Raw genomic sequence first — 20,266 nt, forward strand, 5'->3', positions numbered from 1 at the left:
ACCTATCGAGGCAGATGCAAAAATCAGTTTATGCCTAATTCTATCGAGGCCTATTGAGGCCCATCGAGACCTATCGAGGCCCATCGAGACCTATCAAGGCAGATGCAAAAATCAATTTATGCCTAATTTTATCGAGGCCTGTCGAGGTCTATTGAGGCACAATCAAACGCAGAACCTAACATATACTATCGAGGCCTATCAATTTTTGTCAAGATGAACAAAAATCTTGAAAAAAAACCCAGATTTCACTATTCCCTAGCCTTGATCTATCCTATGAACAAAAAATTAACAAATAAACTAGATCTAGACAATTTATTTCAGAATAAATAAGTAAATCCCTCACCCTTTTCTATTTCAGGGTTGTTTCATCGATCTCTTGGGTTTTCTCACCTACCCGCCTACTTCAGTCGAGATTTCTTGCCACTGATGTGCGGTCGCGGTCGTGGAAGACATTGCCCATAGATTCGACAATGAATGCGAAAAGAGAGAGAGAGATTTTGAGGATTTTGGTTTCGAGACTGAGAGAGTGAGGGAGAGAATAGAGAGAGCCTGAGAGAGTAGAGAGAGAAAGTGGGAAACAAATGACAATGGTATTTTTTGAACTAAGGAAAATACTAGGATCAAATGGACATGTATATATAGTGGGTAGGATATTTTTGTTATGGTACCCTATTTAATACATCATTAGTCAAATTTCCCTTGTTAATTTATAACAAAAAAGAAAAACCCAATTAGTTTAAAATGCTGTTAATTAGCAATTATGTGAACCTAATTTCTAGTCATCAATTATGATTTATTTAATAAAACTAGAAAGCGACTCTTTTGTAATGATTAAAAAATATATTTTTCAATTTTTTTTGGAAAGATTGTGTGATAGGGGTTCATTTTCACCCCAATCGTACAACATTCTTCATGTATGGACACGTGAGGCCGTCTTCGCTGCAGTTTTTTTCATGATGATGTTTATGTTGGATAAACTTATACAGGATCTTTATTTATTTTCATGTATATCTAATATTAAACAAATTAATACGAGATAGCCTAAAACATGTTTCTAAAATTGAATTCAAAGAGAAACAAAAATAGAATACTTACAGTATACGCAGCGGAATTAAGAGTCCTTCCTTCAGTTTCTCTAACTCTTGTATCCTCTCTGTCGCAGAGTATTATCAAGAAACTGAACCGATCTTCTATTTTCTTCACGATCTTCCAATGTATCCTTAGAACCACCTAGACTAGTGTGGGCAATTCTCAACACATGAGATAGATATAGAGAGAAGAAGAGAAAATACAAAGAGGCTTAGAAAAGGACTTGTGTTTAGAGAGAATATAAAACTATCAGAAAATCTGACTTATCAAAAACCCTTTATTTGACTTCTCTATAAGCACTACTTTTATAGACTCAATTAGGCCATTTAATTTAATTAAAAAATCAATAAAATAGCAGCCATTTTGAAGCCCTAGGTCGAAATTATCATGGGCTATAGGCCCGTGAAATTTCCCATTTGATTATAAGCCCATTGGACTTAAAATCAAGGCCTGTGTTATTTTCTATTGATTTAATTAATTAAATAATTATTTAAATCCTTTATCAAATTAATTATTTATAATTTGAACCTTGATTTAAATTTATTTATTAATTTAGATACCAATTTATCTTAATTAATAAATCTGCCATAATTTCTCTTTTCTTCTCAAAATTACACAACTCTGTGAAACTATCCAAAATTGACCTGATCAACTTTGATAATTCTAATTGATGATTAAATCAATTAATTGAGACTATCTAGATGATTTTATCCAAGGTACAATGGGGACCATGGGCCTATGAAATCAAGCTCCAATAAGTTATCATAAATCTAACAAATAAATTTACTAACTTATTAATTCCTCGTGACTCCACTATAGACTTGGAATTGCACTCTTGAATTCATAGAACGCTCTATAACAAATATAGATACGCTATTAATTATCTATTGTTACAACCATAATTGTCACTCAATCCTCTATAGACGGTCTACAATGAGATAGGACTAAAATACCGTTTTACCCCTCATTGCATTTTATCCTTAAAACACTTAGTTCCTTGTAAATGATATTTCAGTAAACTAATTTAATTACTGAAATGAGATCTCTATCATTTAACACCTTGAACCAAACTAAAAGGAAACCATCGTTTTACTTCTTCATCAGAAGCTATAGATGTTCATATCTATGATTAACACTCCCACTCAATTATACTACCGAGTTCCCAAGATGTAAGTATGGGCTAGTCCGTAGGGTAAGCTGGTAACGAACAAGTCAAAGAACTCAAATAATACAATCAGTTTGAATACTAACCACTCAGAATTGAGATTGAATTGACCTATGGTCAACTATATGATATGACTAGAATAGATAATAACGGTATGTTTACTTATCTTATCAACTGTCAATATCGGTCCTGTCCGATGTAACAAATACATCCGATCTTATCTACTTTGCTAATGTTCTGGAAAGAACATAACACTGTAATGTGTAAGTAGATCATATCGTAGATTGGCAAGTCAGTGTAAATCCGGTGCACTGACTAATCTTAGGACTAACTTATTTTTGAACATATAATCATATTTATATTCCACTGTGATTACGTCACTATAAATAAGATTAGCTATATGCTCGGGATTTAATAGAAGTTTATATTAAATAAATAATCATGAAAATAAAACATGTGAGCAAAGTGATTGACCAAGTCAAAAAATGATTTCTATTCTTTTATTGATAATAAAATGAGATTACAAAGAATTTGAGTTTTAATTAGGGCATAAAACCCCAACAGTTTATTGTATAGCGAACATACTGCAGGTTTTCGAGAAATTCTGAATAATTAAAGTACCGAAAACAAAATTCAAACAACTTTTTATATGTGTGCTTTTATTTATTTATCTATTATTATTATTATTATTATTATTATTATTATTATTATTATTATTATTATCATCATACACTTTGCGTGTTTTTTTTAAAGTTTGAATTATGTGTAAGAAGATTTATGTTTTGTGTAAGGGTTATTATAACTGATTATCCGTTTGGATCCTTTATTTTTAAAAATTAACTTTTAGACCTCATGCTTTGTCAAAATGTTAAAAATACGAATAGTAAATCGATTATTTAATCATTGTATTTTGACCGATTACCTGTTTTGACTCTTTATTTTTAAAAAATAATCTTTGAACCATGTGTTTATTCAAAAGCATAATTTTCTTTTTAATAAAATGTAATTTTGATATATAATTATATAATTTATGTTTAATAATAAGGATTCACACCATTTTAAATCTTATATTTTAGCCGATTACTCGTTTTGACCCTTTATTTTAAAAAATTAAATTGTGGACTTCGTGTTTTTTCAAAATGTTAAACATATGAATATATAGATAGATTATTATCAAGTATTAACACGTGACTTTCACGTAGGTGTTTGATTAGATTTAATGGCTAGGGACCAACATTCGCACCAAAAGTGTAAAGATAGGTATTTTGGAGCCAAAAAATTTACATAAACATTTAGGTGCAACAAAACAAACTACATATATATTAATGCTGCAAATTTCCAAAAAAAAAAAAATACATTACATTACATATCACATATTATGTATGAAGGGTTAAAGAGTCATTATATTTGTACCCCAAGAATATATAAATGCATCTCATTAATTAATTTTTTTTAAAAACCATTTCTAACACTTTTTCTCAATATTTTTTTGGCATTCTTTAATTTATTTTTTATTAATTTCAATAATTTTATTTTATATTATTTTCATTATGTATAATATTTTAGAAAAAAACTCTTATTTTAACAAGTTTTTATATATTTTTTATTTAAATATTTAAAAATCTATATTATTTATATGTATTTGTTAGAATATGAAAAAGAAAAAAAATTAGAAAAATATAAGGACAAGCTGGAAAAATTGTATAATATTTATTAAATTTTTAATAAAATAGGGTGTACTAAATGCAAATATAATGCCCCGGGGTTAAAATATAAAAAAAGTCCAGCAGGATATAATAGCAAGAATTTATAGAAAAGGGACTAAAATATAAAAAAGAAAATCTTCAATTTTGTTCCGTCAATAGTGTATGTAGTGGGTGCTGAACGAATGTCGTAGATATCAATACCAGAATGTTGAGCCTCTTCGTCTTTGGCTGAGATCAACTTTGGGCAATAAGATAAGCCTCTCTCTCTCTCTATGAATGAAAATATCTCAGTTACAGTCGCCATAACCAATCGCTACATTCCTGACTCCAGCTACTAAGGCCATTAAAGTTTAGTGGTTCACCTCTTTTTATCTTCTTACCTCTCCTGTAAGTCTCTGCTCTCTTGCAATATATATATTATACATACTTTTCTCAGAAGCAATTAGACGAACAGTAACGACGCGCGTGGAGACTTTTCTTTTGTGTCTGGAAATTGCTATCTTGTGCTGATTTGGAGTTGTTCAATTGTTAGCTCTTTTGATGGGTCTGTTAGTGGTTTGCTCTACGAGTGTGTATTGTGGTAGCTTCAGTTGTACTTGTGCATGTACAGAGACTGTGATAGCTTCTTCGAGTCAAAGTGCTATATTTAAGAGACGAAGCTTTGGAAATTTAAAGGTTTGGACATGTGGGTACTTGGGTAACAGGTCGAATGTCAGGAAAAATCGAATGGGTTTATGTGGGTTTGTTATGAAACTCCCAAAGGATGGGGTGGAGCTCGCCAAAGATAAGAAGAAAGTTGTGAAATCTTCAGAGGAGGTTCTGAGGATGCTCAAGTCTACTAAGGACCCAAATTCTGCTTTTTCATATTTTATGGTTGTGGCTGGGTTACCTAATGTTGTTCACACCACTGAAACGTGCAATTACATGCTTGAAGTCTTGATGACTCATAAGAGGGTGGAGGATATGGCTACTGTTTTTGATTTCATGCAAAAGAAAATTGTCAACCGGAATTTGAACACTTATCTTGCTATTTTTAAAGGTCTTTTCATAAGGGGTGGAATTCGACAAGCACCAATTGCGCTTGAGAAGATGAGAAAGGTTGGGTTCGTTTTGAATGCTTATTCATATAATGGGTTGATTTATTTGCTTCTCCAGTCAGGGTTTTGTAGGGAGGCTTTGGAGGTTTACAACAGAGTGGTCATGGAAGGGATGAAGCCTAGCTTGAAGACTTATTCAGCACTTATGGTAGCGTTTGGAAAGAGAAGGGATACTCGAACTGTAATGGGTTTGTTAGAAGAGATGGAACATTTGGGATTGAGGCCTAATATTTATACATTTACTATATGCATTAGAGTTCTTGGAAGGGCCGGGAAAATTGATGAGGCTTATGCTTTATTGAAGAGAATGGATGAAGAGGGATGCGGGCCAGATGTAATTACTTATACAGTTCTCATTGATGCTCTCTGTAACGCAGGTAAACTTGATAATGCAAAGACTTTGTTTGTTAAGATGAGAGCTAGCAGTCATAAACCTGATCGTGTAACTTACATTACTTTGTTGGACAAGTTAAGTGATTGTGGAGAATTGGACACTGTAAAAGAAATTTGGGATGAAATGGAAGCTGATGGTTATGATCCTGATGTAGTTACATTCACCATTCTTATAGATGCTTTATGCAAAGCAGGCAATGTTGACAAAGCATTTGATACTCTGGATGACATGAAGGAGAAAGGGATCTCACCAAATCTTCATACTTACAACACTTTGATTGGTGGACTACTAAGGGAAAGAAGATTGGATGAGGCTTTAAAACTTTTCAATAATATGGAATCCCTGGGCGTCATGCCTACTGCTTATACATACATTCTTTTCATTGACTACCATGGAAAGTCTGGTGATTCTGTTAAAGCTATTAAGACCTTTGAGCAGATGAAAAGTAAAGGCATTGTTCCAAATATTGTAGCTTGCAATGCTTCTTTATATAGTCTTGCTAAAGCAGGTAGAATTCAAGAAGCAAAAGAAATTTTTGATGGGCTCAAAATTAGCGGGCTTACTCCTAATTCGGTAACTTACAACCTGATAATGCGATGCTATAGTAAGGCGGGGAGAGTAGATGAAGCCATTAAGTTACTCTCTGAGATGGTAAAGCAAGGGTGTGAACCTGATGTAATTATAGTTAATTCTTTAATTGACATGCTTTACAAGACTGACAGAGTTGATGAAGCATGGCAAATGTTTTACAGACTGAAAGACATGAAGCTCACTCCCTCAGTTGTAACCTTCAACACGTTGCTTGCTGGATTAAGGAAAGAAGGTCAAGTCCAAAAATCAATTGAAATATTTGAGAGTATGGTAGAGCACGGCTGTCCTCCAAACACAATAACTTTTAACACTATCCTTGATTGCCTCTGTAAGAATGATGAGGTGCCACTTGCTTTGGAAATGCTTTGTAAAATGTCAACAATGAACTGCCGTCCTGATGTCTTCACTTACAACACAATCATTTATGGATTAATCAAAGAAAACAGAGTTAACGATGCATTTTGGTTTTTCCATCAGATGAAGAAATCTCTTTATCCTGATCATGTAACTATGTTCACTGTCATTCCAGGTGTAATAAAGGCTGGCCGGATTGAGGATGCATTTAAGATCGTCAAGAGTTTTGTGTACCAGGTTGGGGTTCGTGTAGATGGGCCCTTTTGGGAAGATTTGATTGGAGGGACTCTGGTTGAAGCTGACACTGATACAGTCATTTTATTTGTTGAAAAGTTAGTATCCGATAAAGTATGCCTGGATGACTCTGTACTTGTACCTCTAATAAGGGTGTTGTGTAAGTGTAAGAAAGCTCTTCATGCAGAATATTTGTTTGCAAAATTTTCTGGGACTTTAGGATTAAAGCCTACTTTGGAATCATACAATTGTTTGATTGAAGGGCTTCTTAGAGTTCATATTACTGACAAGGCTTGGGATCTTTTCAATGAAATGAAAAGGGTTGGTTGTGTCCCTGATGCTTTCACCTACAACTTGTTACTTGATGCGCATGGGAAGTCTGGGAAAATCACGGAACTCTTTGGATTATATGAAGAGATGTGTAGTAGGGGATGCAAGCCTAACACAATCACTTATAATATACTCATTTCCAGTTTAGTGAAATTTAGTAGTGTGGATAAGGCTATCGGTTTTTACTATGATTGTGTAGGTCGTGATTTCTCCCCCTCTCCCAGTACATACGGACCGCTCATTGATGGACTTTTCAAGTCAGGAAGACATGAAGAAGCAATGCTTTTCTTTGAGGAGATGGTAGAATATGGATGCAAACCTAACTGTGCGATTTTTAATATTCTTATAAATGGGTATGGGAAAACAGGAGATGTGGAAACTGCCTGTCAGTTGTTTGAAAGAATGGTTAAAGAAGGAATAAGACCAGACTTAAAGTCTTACACGATTCTTGTGGATTCTTTCTGCCTTCTAGGAGAAATTGATGATGCTCTGTATTACTTTGACGAACTAAAGCAGGCTGGCCTTAGTCCTGATTCAGTTTGTTACAACCTATTGATTAATGCCCTTGGAAGATCACGAAGGGTAGAAGAAGCTCTATCTCTCTACGCTGAAATGCGGGGCAGAGGAATTTTTCCTGATCTGTACACATACAACTCGCTAATACTCAGTCTTGGGATTGCGGGAATGGTAGAGCAAGCTGGGAGTATGTATGAAGAACTACAGCTTAAGGGTTTTGAACCTGATGTTTTCACCTACAATGCTCTCATTCGAGCCTACAGCACATCAGGGAATCAAGACCATGCATATGCCGTTTACAAGAAAATGATGGTTGGTGGCTGTGATCCAAATGTGGGAACGTTTGCACAACTTCCTAATGAAACTTGAGTGCTTCTTTTTATTGAATTACTTACGTGGTAGAGTTACTTTCCTTTTCAATATTTTCTAGTAAAGTATGATTTACAGCAGATAAAAATCAGTTTAGTTTCAAATTTAACATGTTATTTTCCGTTTGTAAAGTGATATACATGTTTTGATGTTTATAAAAATTCTATTGATGAGTGAAGTCTATTATTCTTACACAAAATATCTTATATTAAGAGCTCCATTGGTTTTCTTCCATACTAATCCCCTTGGGCTCGGTGACATTGATTGGAATGTTGCTCCATTTGTGAATATGTATCTGAACCAAGTTTCGCAATTGCTTTCTACTTTCATTTTGATAGGACATAACATCTTATTTGGATCAGCCTTTGATTCTGCAAGATATGAGAAGGCACTGCAGCATGACCTTGACTTCCTGTAATTGATCTAAAAGTTATAACTTTCTTAAGCTATGCCATGAAAATCTTTCATCAATTTTTGGCCTATGGTTATAGCCTTCCTCACGTGCTGCATATACAGGGTAGTGTCGCTTCACTGATTGGTGCACTGATGCTGGTTCTTATGTCTTCGTTCAAGGTTAGAAGTTGTGCGTTTCAAATTTTCCATGAGTACCATTTCTTTCTCCCTATTTATATGTACACAGATGCAATCTCTTCTGGTTAGATTTTTATTTAGGAATCAGGAATCAGGATTTGGAAATCCTATGTATAGTAATTTATTATCTCCACAGAGTTGGTGTTAATCATAATAAATGTATGAGTAGAGGATCTCCTATTCATCTTATGTTTCATCATTCAAGTATTGTCCACTGCGTGTAATATTTCATTTTAAATGTTTCTTCTCCTGGTCTGGAAAGCTTTTCTTAGGGTATGATGGTCTTTGTATTTGCTATCAAATTATTTAGTCTTAATGTTTCTTGTAATTTTGTGGGAACAGACACGTCATATGCAAGATGCAGCAATTTTCTGAGGAGGGATCGCAACGTACAGACTAGAGAATTGGCTTCATGAATGAAATTTTGGCTGCAATGGACACTGTGAAGTATGATTTTTATTGAATTTATATTATTGATTGTTTTTCTTTCTGAAAGATTTGGTGTTTATTGGGAATATCTTGAATTTGGATCAGGTGTTATGCATGGGAGAGTAGTTTCCAGTCCAATACTCCAATGTACAAAGTGTCCGTACTGATGAAGTCCTTCTAGCAGGAAGAGAAAGTGGAATTATCCCAAATGTATTCAGTGAGGGCATATTCAGCTCCGGCTGGTCAGGCATTGATAACGACTTCCTCTGCATTTGTTTGCTTGCTCACGATTGGTAATTGGTGGGAAAGAATTGAACAAGTTGGAGGAGGCTATGAAGATAATACAGAAAGTGATGATAAATCCATGGAGATACCATCTGCTTAGTGGAGGGAGATATCTGATATGAAAAAAGCTAAGCAATTAGCTGAACAGTGTGCACCTTATCACCTTATCTCCTCCGGCTGGTCAGGCATTGATAACGACTTCCTCTGCATTTGTTTGCTCGCTCACAATTGGTAATTGGTGGGAAAGAATTGAACAAGTTGGAGGAGGCTATGAAGATAATACAGAAAGTGATGATAAATCCATGGAGATACCATCTGCTTAGTGGTGGGAGATATCTGATATGAAAAAGCTAAGCACTTAGCTGAACAGTGTGCACCATATCGCCTATCCCTCAAGCATGTTGCCATACAATGTTAAATAAACTCTTTAAACTTGAATAATTGTGATCTAATCAAACTATAAGTACAGGGAATTTCATAAGTTAACACAACTACACTTCTATGTTAAGTAAGATTCGATTTGCAACATTCGATTAGATAGGATTGAACAATTTTTATCATATGATTTTGTTATGAAGCTAAAAAGGATATTTAAAAAAATTAATTTAGATGCCTAATCCACTTACCATATGATGCATGGGCTACATAGTCTCATTGAAATTTTTGGAATAATTAAGTCTTAGCAATCATTTTATATATATATATATATATATATATTCTTTATTATCAAATTCATGACTTAATTTTTGATGAAGTCTAAACCAAATTGATTTGCTTTCATGTAACTTGCAAATCCATACACACACAGAGGATTCAAAATAGAGTTCTACTTGACAAGTTTCTTTTCTCTAAATCACTTTCTAGTACCGTGTCTTTGATTATGTAATTTCTTCCATAGTTTCTATATCTTTACAATATAGAAAAAAACGTTACAAAACTTATAAAATAGACTTAAACTAAACTCAAGTGGATCTAAAATATGGCGATTCTGCATTATAGATTAAAATAGAACTATGTAATAAAGATCAACCCATATATCTTCTAACTCCTGGTAAAAAACCATCAAAATTATAGTCTGCGCCTGCCGAATATAATATTATATTATGTCAAATTAATGCATTTTATTAATGTATATATGTACTATCAAATTAGCTTTATAATTGCAGAGGCACTATGTTATTGAAATTGTACTTCCATAGTTTATGAAATAAATAACATATAGCTAGAAAACAAATTTTATTGTAGAAATTCGAAAGTGGGATTTTTTAATATTAACTGTATTACTTTATTACATATTGTCACTATTGGAAGAAGACCAGCACTAATCACACCGGCCTTCCTCTCATTGGTAGACAAGAGTTTTTGGACAGCCAATTATAACTAAGTCCATTTATTATCTTTCCTATATAATATCATTCTCTTCATATATATTTAAACAAACATTTCTAGTAACATAATCAGAGTTTGGAATATATGTGTATTTATATAAGAACAACAACATAATCGGCTAAGATAAATGGCGCCAAAGCCTGTAATAGTAACAATAATTGTGTGGTGGCTGTGGCTGCAGGCGCTGAGTTTGGGACCGTTCAGCAGCTCAGCAGACCCACAAACCAAGCTCTTGAACCAAGGATGCAGCCAGTACAATGCCACGGACTTCACCGATTTCTTCACCAATCTCAACGCCACTTTCTCCGACCTCAGGGCACAGCTCCGCGGCGGCGATAAGCGGTTTGCGACGGCGCAGCAAGCACGGGGATCAGACCCCGTCTATGCCATGGCGCAGTGCAGGGACTACCTGTCCGCTGCCGACTGTGCTGCTTGCTTTGCAGCCGCAGAGAAGCAAATCCGCAATTGCTCGGCAGCCAATGGTGCTCGCGTCATTTACGATGGCTGCTTTCTAAGGTAAAACTTTCTTTTTTCTGTTGCGTAACATACACGTAACTGTATAAATTTTACAAGCATGATGACATTGATGAGCATGGCCGAAGCTATACATGGGCCAGGTAAAGCCCCCACCTCAGTTTTTTTTCTTTGTAGATATTATATAGTATACAATAAATTTATAGTAATATATATAAAATATATACATAACAAAAATATAAATATTATCGTGTGTACACAAATATACATATACGAGTACTTTTGCATTGTTTGCACCTAGTATATATATATATATATTTATATTCCTATAAAATCAATCACCTACTCAAGTAAAACTATTTCATTAATTATCATTTAAAAATTAATATTGCATTTCTTTACATCAAAATATTAAAAAACAAGTCTAAAATATCTTCCCTTTTTTTCATCAATCAAACTGCACAAAATCAATAAATAACAAAGAACTTGAAAATTAAGAAAATATGCAATATTATAAATCAATATCATCTTGTAAATTTTACATTTCATGAGTACTTAATAGCAATATATCGTTTTAAAATTTATCTTCAAATGTTATTAATCTTTTTTTTCTTCAATATTTATAAAAAGACATTTACATTTTTAAAAAATTAATTCTCTTCCCCTTTAAACTGAGATCCAAAAAAAGTAAAGTTTGAATTTTTATATAACCAATATTTATCAAAAAACAAAATGTTTTAGTTAATTATATATATGACTTTAATTTTTTACAACTCTCTTTTTTTTTTTTGTCAGGAATACTAGCCTCTTCTCTATCTATGTACGTACGTAGTTGAAAAAATATATAACTTAATTAAGTTTTGCTTTAATGTATTTGAATTTTATAATATATGTATTATATTTATTTATTGTTATTTGCTTCTATGGAGATCAGAAAATTACCCCATCTCCGTGAATTGGAAAATGAGATTAGGAAAAGTAACCTAAAATATGCATTGACTTTTTGTAGCAGCTAGTTAGTCACTGCCGACTATAAATTTTATATATTTGTTTATTAAAATAAGAGTTTATACTTTTTTGAATATGTGTTTTGTCCGTTATCTGTTTGAACATTGTGATTTGATAAATTATTTTTTAGATCATATATTTTGTAAAATAGTTAAAATATAACCATAAATTCAATTTTGATGAAAAAAAATTGAATATAACAATACAGTTTTTAAGCAGAATGATTTTATTTTTGTTAGTTTGATAAATTATTTGTGATTTTAGTTGAGAAAACATTGACCAAAATCGAGTTTAGGATTCTATTTTAACTATTTTATAAAATATAGGGTTTAAAAAATAATTTATCAAAATATAAGGTCTAACCTGAGACAAAACACAGATAAAAAAAAGTATAAACCATTCAAATAAAGAAAGAGACAATTGATTATTTAATAAGTAGCTCCCCTACCTAGTTTTTCCATAAAGAAGGCTCCAATGGAATTATCTCCTCTTGATTATAACTTTTAATATTTCACGTCGTTTATTTCTCTGTCTTCCCATATAAAAATATTCTAGGAGCTGATTTATATATAATATAATATATATATTTATATAATATGGTAGTTTTATTATTGAATGAAATAATTGAGGTCAATGCTTGTATGGGGACAATGTGATATGTCCAAAACAATGAGAAACAATAACCCCAAGCCAAAAATAATAATAATAAAATAAAAATCATAAGACAAATGAGCAGCTCTTGAAATAAATATATTTTTCTATGTAAAAAATAACAATATATAAATTCCAAGTTTTAACTTATTTCAAAGAGGTCCCAGCGGGGTACATAATATAAATATTAATAGTTTTATATATGAATGTATAGTATATAGTGCTATATATAGGGGTGTACACGGTTTGATTTGGTGCGGTTTAGAAGAATTTTTAAATCAAACCGCCTATGCGGTTTTTTCAAAATGAAAAACTAAACCAAACCAAACCATCGGTTTAGTGCGGTTTGGTTTGATTTTAACCATATAACCAAATTATTAAAATTTAAAATTTTTTTTATTATAAAATAATTAACTAAATAATTGTATTTAAATAATAATAATTTTAGCTTTACTTTTAAGACTATAAAAGTCTACAAGAAGTTTATTGTCTTTGTTGTTGTAAGTTAAGTATTTTGAATCATTTTATAGAAGTGAGAAAAAGAAATGTTTACTTTCTAAACAATGTGGGACTTTACATTTTTTTTTTTTAGTTTTAGAAACTTGTGCATGTATTAAATATTACTAAAACATACCATAAACAATCAAATTGTTTGGCTTAGATGGTTTGGTAGACTTTATATTAACTTAAGTGTAGATGTTCAAACCTTTGAACCATCATTTCTAAAATTTATTTTTTTAGAAAAAATTACGGTCCGGTCCGGTTTAATTGGTTTTAAAAAATTAGAAACCTTCAGCGGTCTGGTTAAACCAAACCATTGAAAAACAGTTTCATTGGTTACGGTTTTTGGCGGTTTGGTGCGGTGTGGTTTGGTTCCAAACCGCGATTTGCGGTTTATATGAACACTCCTAGCTATATATGATACACCCCTAGCTATATATGATATAATTGATTATATATATGGTGGTATATAGTTAAGTACTAAGTTTTTCGATAAATGTAGACTAAAACAAATTCTAAATAATATATAGAAATGAAAAACAAGAATTATTTATTTAAAAAATTATACTATTTTTAAAAAAAAAAGTATATATATATATATAATCATACTATCTTTATATTAAACACATAATATATTTTAAAAGAATTTAATATTTGATTTTTAAAAAACTAAAAAAATATAATTGGATAAAATTAATAAATTATAAACATAAGAATTAAAAAATTGTTTTTTCTTAGGTTTTTTATTAAATGGTATAATAATAAATACTTAAAATATATGAATATTTTGGTAATATTAAAATAAATTATGAAAATTGTGTTGGACAAATAATTTTATATTGATTTGTTGAATATTAAGTATTATTTTTATACTAATTAAATTATAAATATATAAATAAATAATAAACAACCAAGAAAATAATAAAATAGTATAATTCTTTTTATTCAATAATACGCATGAAATGGCAAGAGAATAATAAGTTAGATTTATTAGTCTTGTTATATATGATGATCATTCTGTCAATTTTCTAGTTTCTAAATTTCTTAATTTTGAGTTGATTAATTTCATCAAAATAAATAAAAAAATATTTAATGAGATTATTATATTGGACATGCATGCATGCAATTAATAACGATGGAAATGAAGGTACGAGACCAATGGATTTTTCGACCAAACCACTCTCCCAGGCAACGTAGGAATCTGCGGTAAGAAGACGATACCACACAGCCCCGCCGCATTCACTTCCACGGTCGACGATGTTTTAACAACTCTTCAAGCCGCAACGCCCAAGATTAACGGCTTCTTCGCGGCGGAAAAGAAGGAAGTAGTAGGCGCAGGTGGCGGAAACTTGACGGTGTATGGCATGGCGCAATGCGCGCAGACGGTGAGCAGCAGTGGCTGCCTTGACTGCTTGAAAGTGGCCTATGCCAACCTCCAAATTTGCCTTCCTGACTCCGAAGGTAGAGCGGTCGATGCCGGCTGTTTTCTTAGGTACTCAAATGCTTCATTTTTTGCTGATAATCAGACCACCAATTTGGCTCCCTTCTTAAACAATGGTCAGTCATTTTTTCTTAACTTATTCGAATTAGCACACACACACATATATATATTTATATCTAGTTATATTTAGAGTATTGATATGTAGGCACGTTCAACACCATATGATACAACATAATATAATTTAAAATAAATAAGTATGTGAAATTCAATATTAAATTACACTAATGGTCAATTATCGCATTATGTAGTGTTTAACATATTAAGATGTATCAGAGCAACATTCTATATATATATATACTTAGAGTAAAACACGTAAATTTAGTTTTGAGTGCACATATCAACCAATCTTTTTTGTATTTTAATCTCTTTGAGATGTGTTCTTCGTCCAATAATAGATATAAGGGTCTATATATTAATTAATCCTGGCAGGAGGCAGTTCAAGCAAGAAAGCCATAATTGGAGGCGTAGCAGGAGGTGTAGGTGGTCTAGCACTCTTGATCATAGTTGGAATTTTCATTTGGTTTAAACGATATTCGAGAAAGCCACATGCAATTGACAGAGGTAATTTGAATAAATATTTGCATTGTGCATGGCTAGATTAATAATTGTTTGAAGCCAAATAATTAAAGAGAAAGATAGAAGAAAATATATTAATTTCATGACGGTGGATTTGTTTAGTTTTAATAAGAAGATAATTATAGATATTGATTTAAGCATATTACTCCCTCCCTCATACAGGTAACATTTTGGGAGGTACGGAATTGCAAGGTCCTGTAAATTATAAGTATAAGGATTTGAAAAATGCAACCAAGAATTTTAGTGAAGAAAATAAACTTGGAGAAGGTGGTTTTGGCGACGTTTACAAGGTGATCTCATGAAATCTCGAAAGTAAAATACATATGAGTTTTGATATAAATTGCATATACTTTTGCAGGCATTTTAATCTTTCTTTTTCTTTTTGTAGTATAAGTTGATTACAACCATTGAGTAATGTTTAATGATTAAAATTTATGTTACCAGGTAAAAAAAATTGATGTATGAGAATCCTAATAATGTATGATCCTAAAGCATTTCAAACACATATATATCTTTAATAAACTGACTGACCGAACATATATATATATATATATTAATAAACAGGGGAGTTTGAGGAATGGGAAAATCGTAGCAGTGAAAAAGCTAGCAATAGGACAGACACAAAGAGGAAAAGCTGATTTTGAAAGTGAAGTGAGGCTGATAAGCAATGTTCATCACCGCAATTTGGTGCGACTTCTTGGTTGTTGCAACAATGGCCCAGAGCTTCTTCTTGTCTATGAGTTCATGCCAAATAGCAGTCTCGACAGATTCTTATTCGGTAATTAATAATAATTAATATTAATTACTAAAATTATTCTCTCTTTCTCTCTAATATATATAATATGCATGGACCATGCATCCTTGCAGGAGACCAACGAAGAGGAAGTCTGAATTGGAGTCAAAGACATAATATAATAATGGGGACAGCAAGGGGTCTTGCTTATCTACATGAGGAATTCCATGTGTGTATAATACACAGAGATATTAAAACAAGTAACATTCTTTTAGATGATGATTTCAACCCTAGAATTGCTGACTTTGGTTTGGCTAAGCTTTTGCCTCAAGATCGATCTCATCTCAGCACCAGATTTGCCGGAACTTTGTAAGTCTTCTTAGTTAATTATGAATTCCCCAACTCGAACGATTCATGTGCATAATCTCTTAATTTATTATCAATCATATAATATATTTCAGGGGATACACAGCACCTGAATATGCAATTCATGGGCAGTTGTCAGAGAAGGCTGATACCTATAGTTATGGTGTGGTTATGCTTGAAATCATAAGTGGCCAAAAGAGCACTGAGATTAAAGAGAGTGATCCAGATGGTCAATACCTCCTTCAACGGGTAATAATTCATATTTTTTTTCCTAATTAAAGAGATTATTCATTTAATGATACCAAATTATACATAAAACTTTAGTGTTCATATACATATATATATTAATTAAGTTGGAAAATTTACTTGGATTTCGTTCATATTACGTACAGGCATGGAATCTTTATGAGAATAACAAGCACATGGAGTTGGTGGATGAAAGGCTGGAGGTGGATGAGTACGAAGGAGAAACAGTGAAGAGACTCATAGAAATTGCTCTTATGTGCATACAATCATCACCTGCCATGAGGCCTACGATGTCTGAAGTTGTCGTTTTGCTCAAAACGAAGAACTCATCATCAGTAGTGGAGGAGTCTCGGCCGCTGACCAGGCCTGTCTTCGTTGATGCGCATCAAAAGCCACGAGGAGACAATTCGACCTCTACTGCTTCATCTTCTACGTCCAATGCTACTGCCTCCATATCTCGAATTTCGGGTCGCTGAACTTTCAAGTTAGTTAATTGAACTGTCTGTAATATTTCAGTATGTATAAAACCTTTTCGAACTTAAGAGTATACATCTGTGTAAATGTAAAAACCCAAATTTTTTTATTTTAAATAAAATATTATATTTTTAGATAAAGGTAGGACCCACTTGGCTCAATTTTTTCTTACAACTTTCTTTTTCCTTTCCACTCTCCCCGACGACCTCTGCTCTCTTCTCTTTCTTTTTCTTTCCTTCTCTCTCTCTCTTCCGCAAGCCACGGCCAAGCACAGTCGAAGCACAGCCAGAGCTCCATTTCCACACCCGCCGGAGCTGTAACACCACTAACCAGCAACGACAACAACCCCACGTTTGGTGGCAATCGGAGCTGTGACTAAATGGAAACTCCAAAGTTTTACATTTAAAACTTTGAGTCGATATTCCGGCCAACTTCAGCTACCTTTTGACGAGTGGTTGTTACCGTTGGAATTAGCATTACAATAGGAATGTCGTCCACTAAACGATTTCGGTCAATACACCATTTTTCTACCTTTAGAAGTATTTTCCGGCGATAACAATGGTTGTTTGGACAAATGGGTCATACTTTCATGATGTACTTATGGAGAAGACCCTTTAGATATAGAGAAAGTCAAAGTTAATTTTTGTCACCATTGCCAGAGCACCGCATTGGCCACTGCAGATCGCCATTATGCGTGACAGAGGTGGGATTTTTTACTGTCTTTCAATAGCATCATACTATGTGTCATTGGATTCAACATGAAAAGTATATTACGACAATGATAATTGTTTGTTCAATTGAGGATTGTAGGTTAAAGTAACTTTGAACTGGATTAAGCTACTTAGAACCTAGGAATAGGGGGCTTAGGAACGTCTTTTTGGACAAAGGATAGTGATCCTAAGGAGGTAAGAACTGAACTTGGTTATTAGACTTGTTATATGTGATGAATAACATTATACATATTCCAATTTTATGATGTTATAGAATATTTGGAAAATGAAAACTTAATTTGCATGCTTTTTTAGACCATTCTAAGGGCACTGAGTGCTAAATATTTCTGAAATAAGGGGAATGTGTTATTTAATTATTCTACTCTTGCATGCATATGGTTTTACTGATATTATTGGTGAATATTGTTGCTTCATGACCCAGTCTTTGTGTCATCATAGGCAGGTCATGTATTCACTCATCTGTAGGTGCAAAGACTTAGAACCTGCACAAGAAGTGATCTCAACCACCCCTTGTGGTGGTTATCAAGCACGGTTACCTAGTTTAGGATGTCGGATTTTTATAGTAGGTATCGGAAGTTAGGGATTTAGTGGACAATGTGATGTGCACGTGTTGTTCGTCTCTTGTGATTATTTGTGGTTTCTCTCTATTTTTGCTTTATACATGTTGATGATATGTTTTGTTTTAAAAGCTAACCATTAAGAGGTTTTATTAAATTATTGGTCATTTGATATTAGTCGCTTTTTCTAAAGGCTTTCTGTAACGAACTCCTTTCTTAACATACATATATATAGAGTAAAAACAAATTTTAACCTAAATATGACAATACTGAAATTCTGAATTTACAAAAACTTTATTAAACAATACATAAATAATGTTTATAACCTTAACCACACAATACTCACAACTAGATAAAAACTTTATCTTACATACAAATCTTAATACTTTTATAAATCATTTTCGTGGCATTACTACACCTTAACGTAGAAATGAAAATGTATCCAACTGATAAATTGAAAAGCTTTATGTAAATTACAAAGTTCATGAAATACTTTTTAAAGCTTTAAGTAAATGATAAAGTTCACAAAATACTTTTAATGAAATATAATAAAACCAAGTTTCTTGTTTATTTATAAAATAGCATAGCAGAACTCCACTCCCTTCAGGTCAGCCCCATATGTACAGTCATGTTGGCCCCACGTATACTCATCAACAATTTATATTTGGGGTCTCTTACCTACAATACAAAACATTATCTGATGAGCTAAGGCTCAGTAAGTAGAATAACTACCTCATATGCATTAAAATAAACATGCAACATGCTATGTATTTTCTTTCTTTCACTTTCCTTTCTTTTTGGGCCCTAGAGGATGCTGCTGCCGGCATTACATAGGGAATCACATTCCCACCTGAACATAAACATGATAATAGGGAATTTCCCTCATAAACATTCATCATATAGGGACGTACATCTCCCTCCTTACATTTTTGGGACTTAGGTCTCCCAAGCAGCACCTCTACTTTAACGTTTTCAATAACTTGTCTGTGAACATTAAGCGTGCTTATGCATAATATAACATTCTTGAAAATAACTTATGCATAAGAACAATATGACAGATTAACATATAAAGCATATAAATGCACATAAGACACATAAAATACTTGTATTGTAGATGAGGATTCTACTTACCTTGCGTCTTGATAAAACAATCGAAATTGTTAGCTTCCTGATAAAAACACAAACTATTAAATTACATAAAATCTACATTATGAAATGTTAGCTTAATATTGTTATTATCCCATTTTTCTTGTTTTAGTGCTTATTTTATGTCCAGGCGTATGGTCATACTATAGTTGTCCATGACAAGGTCCTGATCTAAAAGTCGTGGTCATGGTCATACTGAAAAGTCCAGGTCATAATACTTGTCCATAATAATAGGGAATAAGGTCATAAGAGTCCATAATAATAGTCCAAAGTATGACCATAGCCTATATAAGTTTACTATTATGAGGATACATAAAAAAATAGTTCATATTTCAATTTTGGCATTTGTAAAATATGACGACATGGTAAAATAATCCATATATAAATTTTAGCATTTTAATGGCATAGTAAAGTAATCTATATAAATTTTGGCATTATAATGGCATGGTAACATAATCAATATATAAATTTGGCATTATAGTAAAATAATCTATATATAAATTTTTGGTATTATAACGGCATAGTAAAATAATCTACATATAACTTTTGGCATTATAACGTCATAGTAAAATAATCTATATATAAATTTTTGCATTATAACGGCATAGTAAAATAATCTATATATAAATTATAACGGCATAGTAAATTAATCTATATATAAATTTTTGCATTATAACGGCATAGTAAAATAATCTATATATAAATTTTGGCATTATAACGGCATAGTAAATTAATCTATATATAAATTTTTGCATTATAACGG

General features: G+C 32.4%; 2 protein-coding genes across 10 annotated transcripts; both read left to right on the top strand.

Annotated features, from left to right (window-relative positions):
* Window positions 1–4,152: 4,152 nt before the first annotated feature.
* Window positions 4,153–9,676, top strand: LOC133802076 (pentatricopeptide repeat-containing protein At4g31850, chloroplastic). 9 transcript variants are annotated; one of them, XM_062240318.1, is made up of 5 exons: window positions 4,153–7,874; window positions 8,184–8,274; window positions 8,362–8,418; window positions 8,779–8,883; window positions 8,971–9,676. In XM_062240318.1, exon 1 carries the CDS (start codon window positions 4,501–4,503, stop codon window positions 7,843–7,845), a length of 3,345 nt encoding a protein of 1,114 aa, XP_062096302.1. In that variant the 5' UTR covers window positions 4,153–4,500; the 3' UTR covers window positions 7,846–7,874; window positions 8,184–8,274; window positions 8,362–8,418; window positions 8,779–8,883; window positions 8,971–9,676. The 9 variants fall into 9 exon arrangements, with proteins under 9 accessions (XP_062096302.1, XP_062096304.1, XP_062096299.1 ...); XM_062240320.1 differs by having other exon boundaries at window positions 8,184–8,259; window positions 8,362–8,428; XM_062240315.1 differs by having other exon boundaries at window positions 8,184–8,259.
* Window positions 9,677–10,355: 679 nt separating this feature from the next.
* LOC133801318 (cold-responsive protein kinase 1-like) lies at window positions 10,356–17,243 on the top strand. The gene is made up of 8 exons (XM_062239486.1): window positions 10,356–11,055; window positions 14,321–14,730; window positions 15,104–15,235; window positions 15,413–15,540; window positions 15,815–16,028; window positions 16,118–16,352; window positions 16,445–16,598; window positions 16,742–17,243. Exons 1-8 carry the CDS (start codon window positions 10,667–10,669, stop codon window positions 17,069–17,071), a joined length of 1,992 nt encoding a protein of 663 aa, XP_062095470.1. The 5' UTR covers window positions 10,356–10,666; the 3' UTR covers window positions 17,072–17,243.
* The last annotated feature ends 3,023 nt before the right edge of the window (window positions 17,244–20,266 follow it).

Source organism: Humulus lupulus, chromosome 9 (assembly GCF_963169125.1).
Source record: "Humulus lupulus chromosome 9, drHumLupu1.1, whole genome shotgun sequence".
Classification (NCBI taxonomy): Eukaryota; Viridiplantae; Streptophyta; class Magnoliopsida; order Rosales; family Cannabaceae; genus Humulus; species Humulus lupulus.

Bases quoted from the DNA above. Each gene is read 5' to 3' on its own strand.
- LOC133802076 (XM_062240319.1), top strand. From the start codon at position 4,501: ATGGGTCTGTTAGTGGTTTGCTCTACGAGTGTGTATTGTGGTAGCTTC.
- LOC133801318 (XM_062239486.1), top strand. From the start codon at position 10,667: ATGGCGCCAAAGCCTGTAATAGTAACAATAATTGTGTGGTGGCTGTGG. The intron at 14,731-15,103 runs GTCAGTCATTTT...TAATCCTGGCAG, and splicing joins GGCTCCCTTCTTAAACAATG to GAGGCAGTTCAAGCAAGAAA. The intron at 15,236-15,412 runs GTAATTTGAATA...TCCCTCATACAG, and splicing joins GCCACATGCAATTGACAGAG to GTAACATTTTGGGAGGTACG.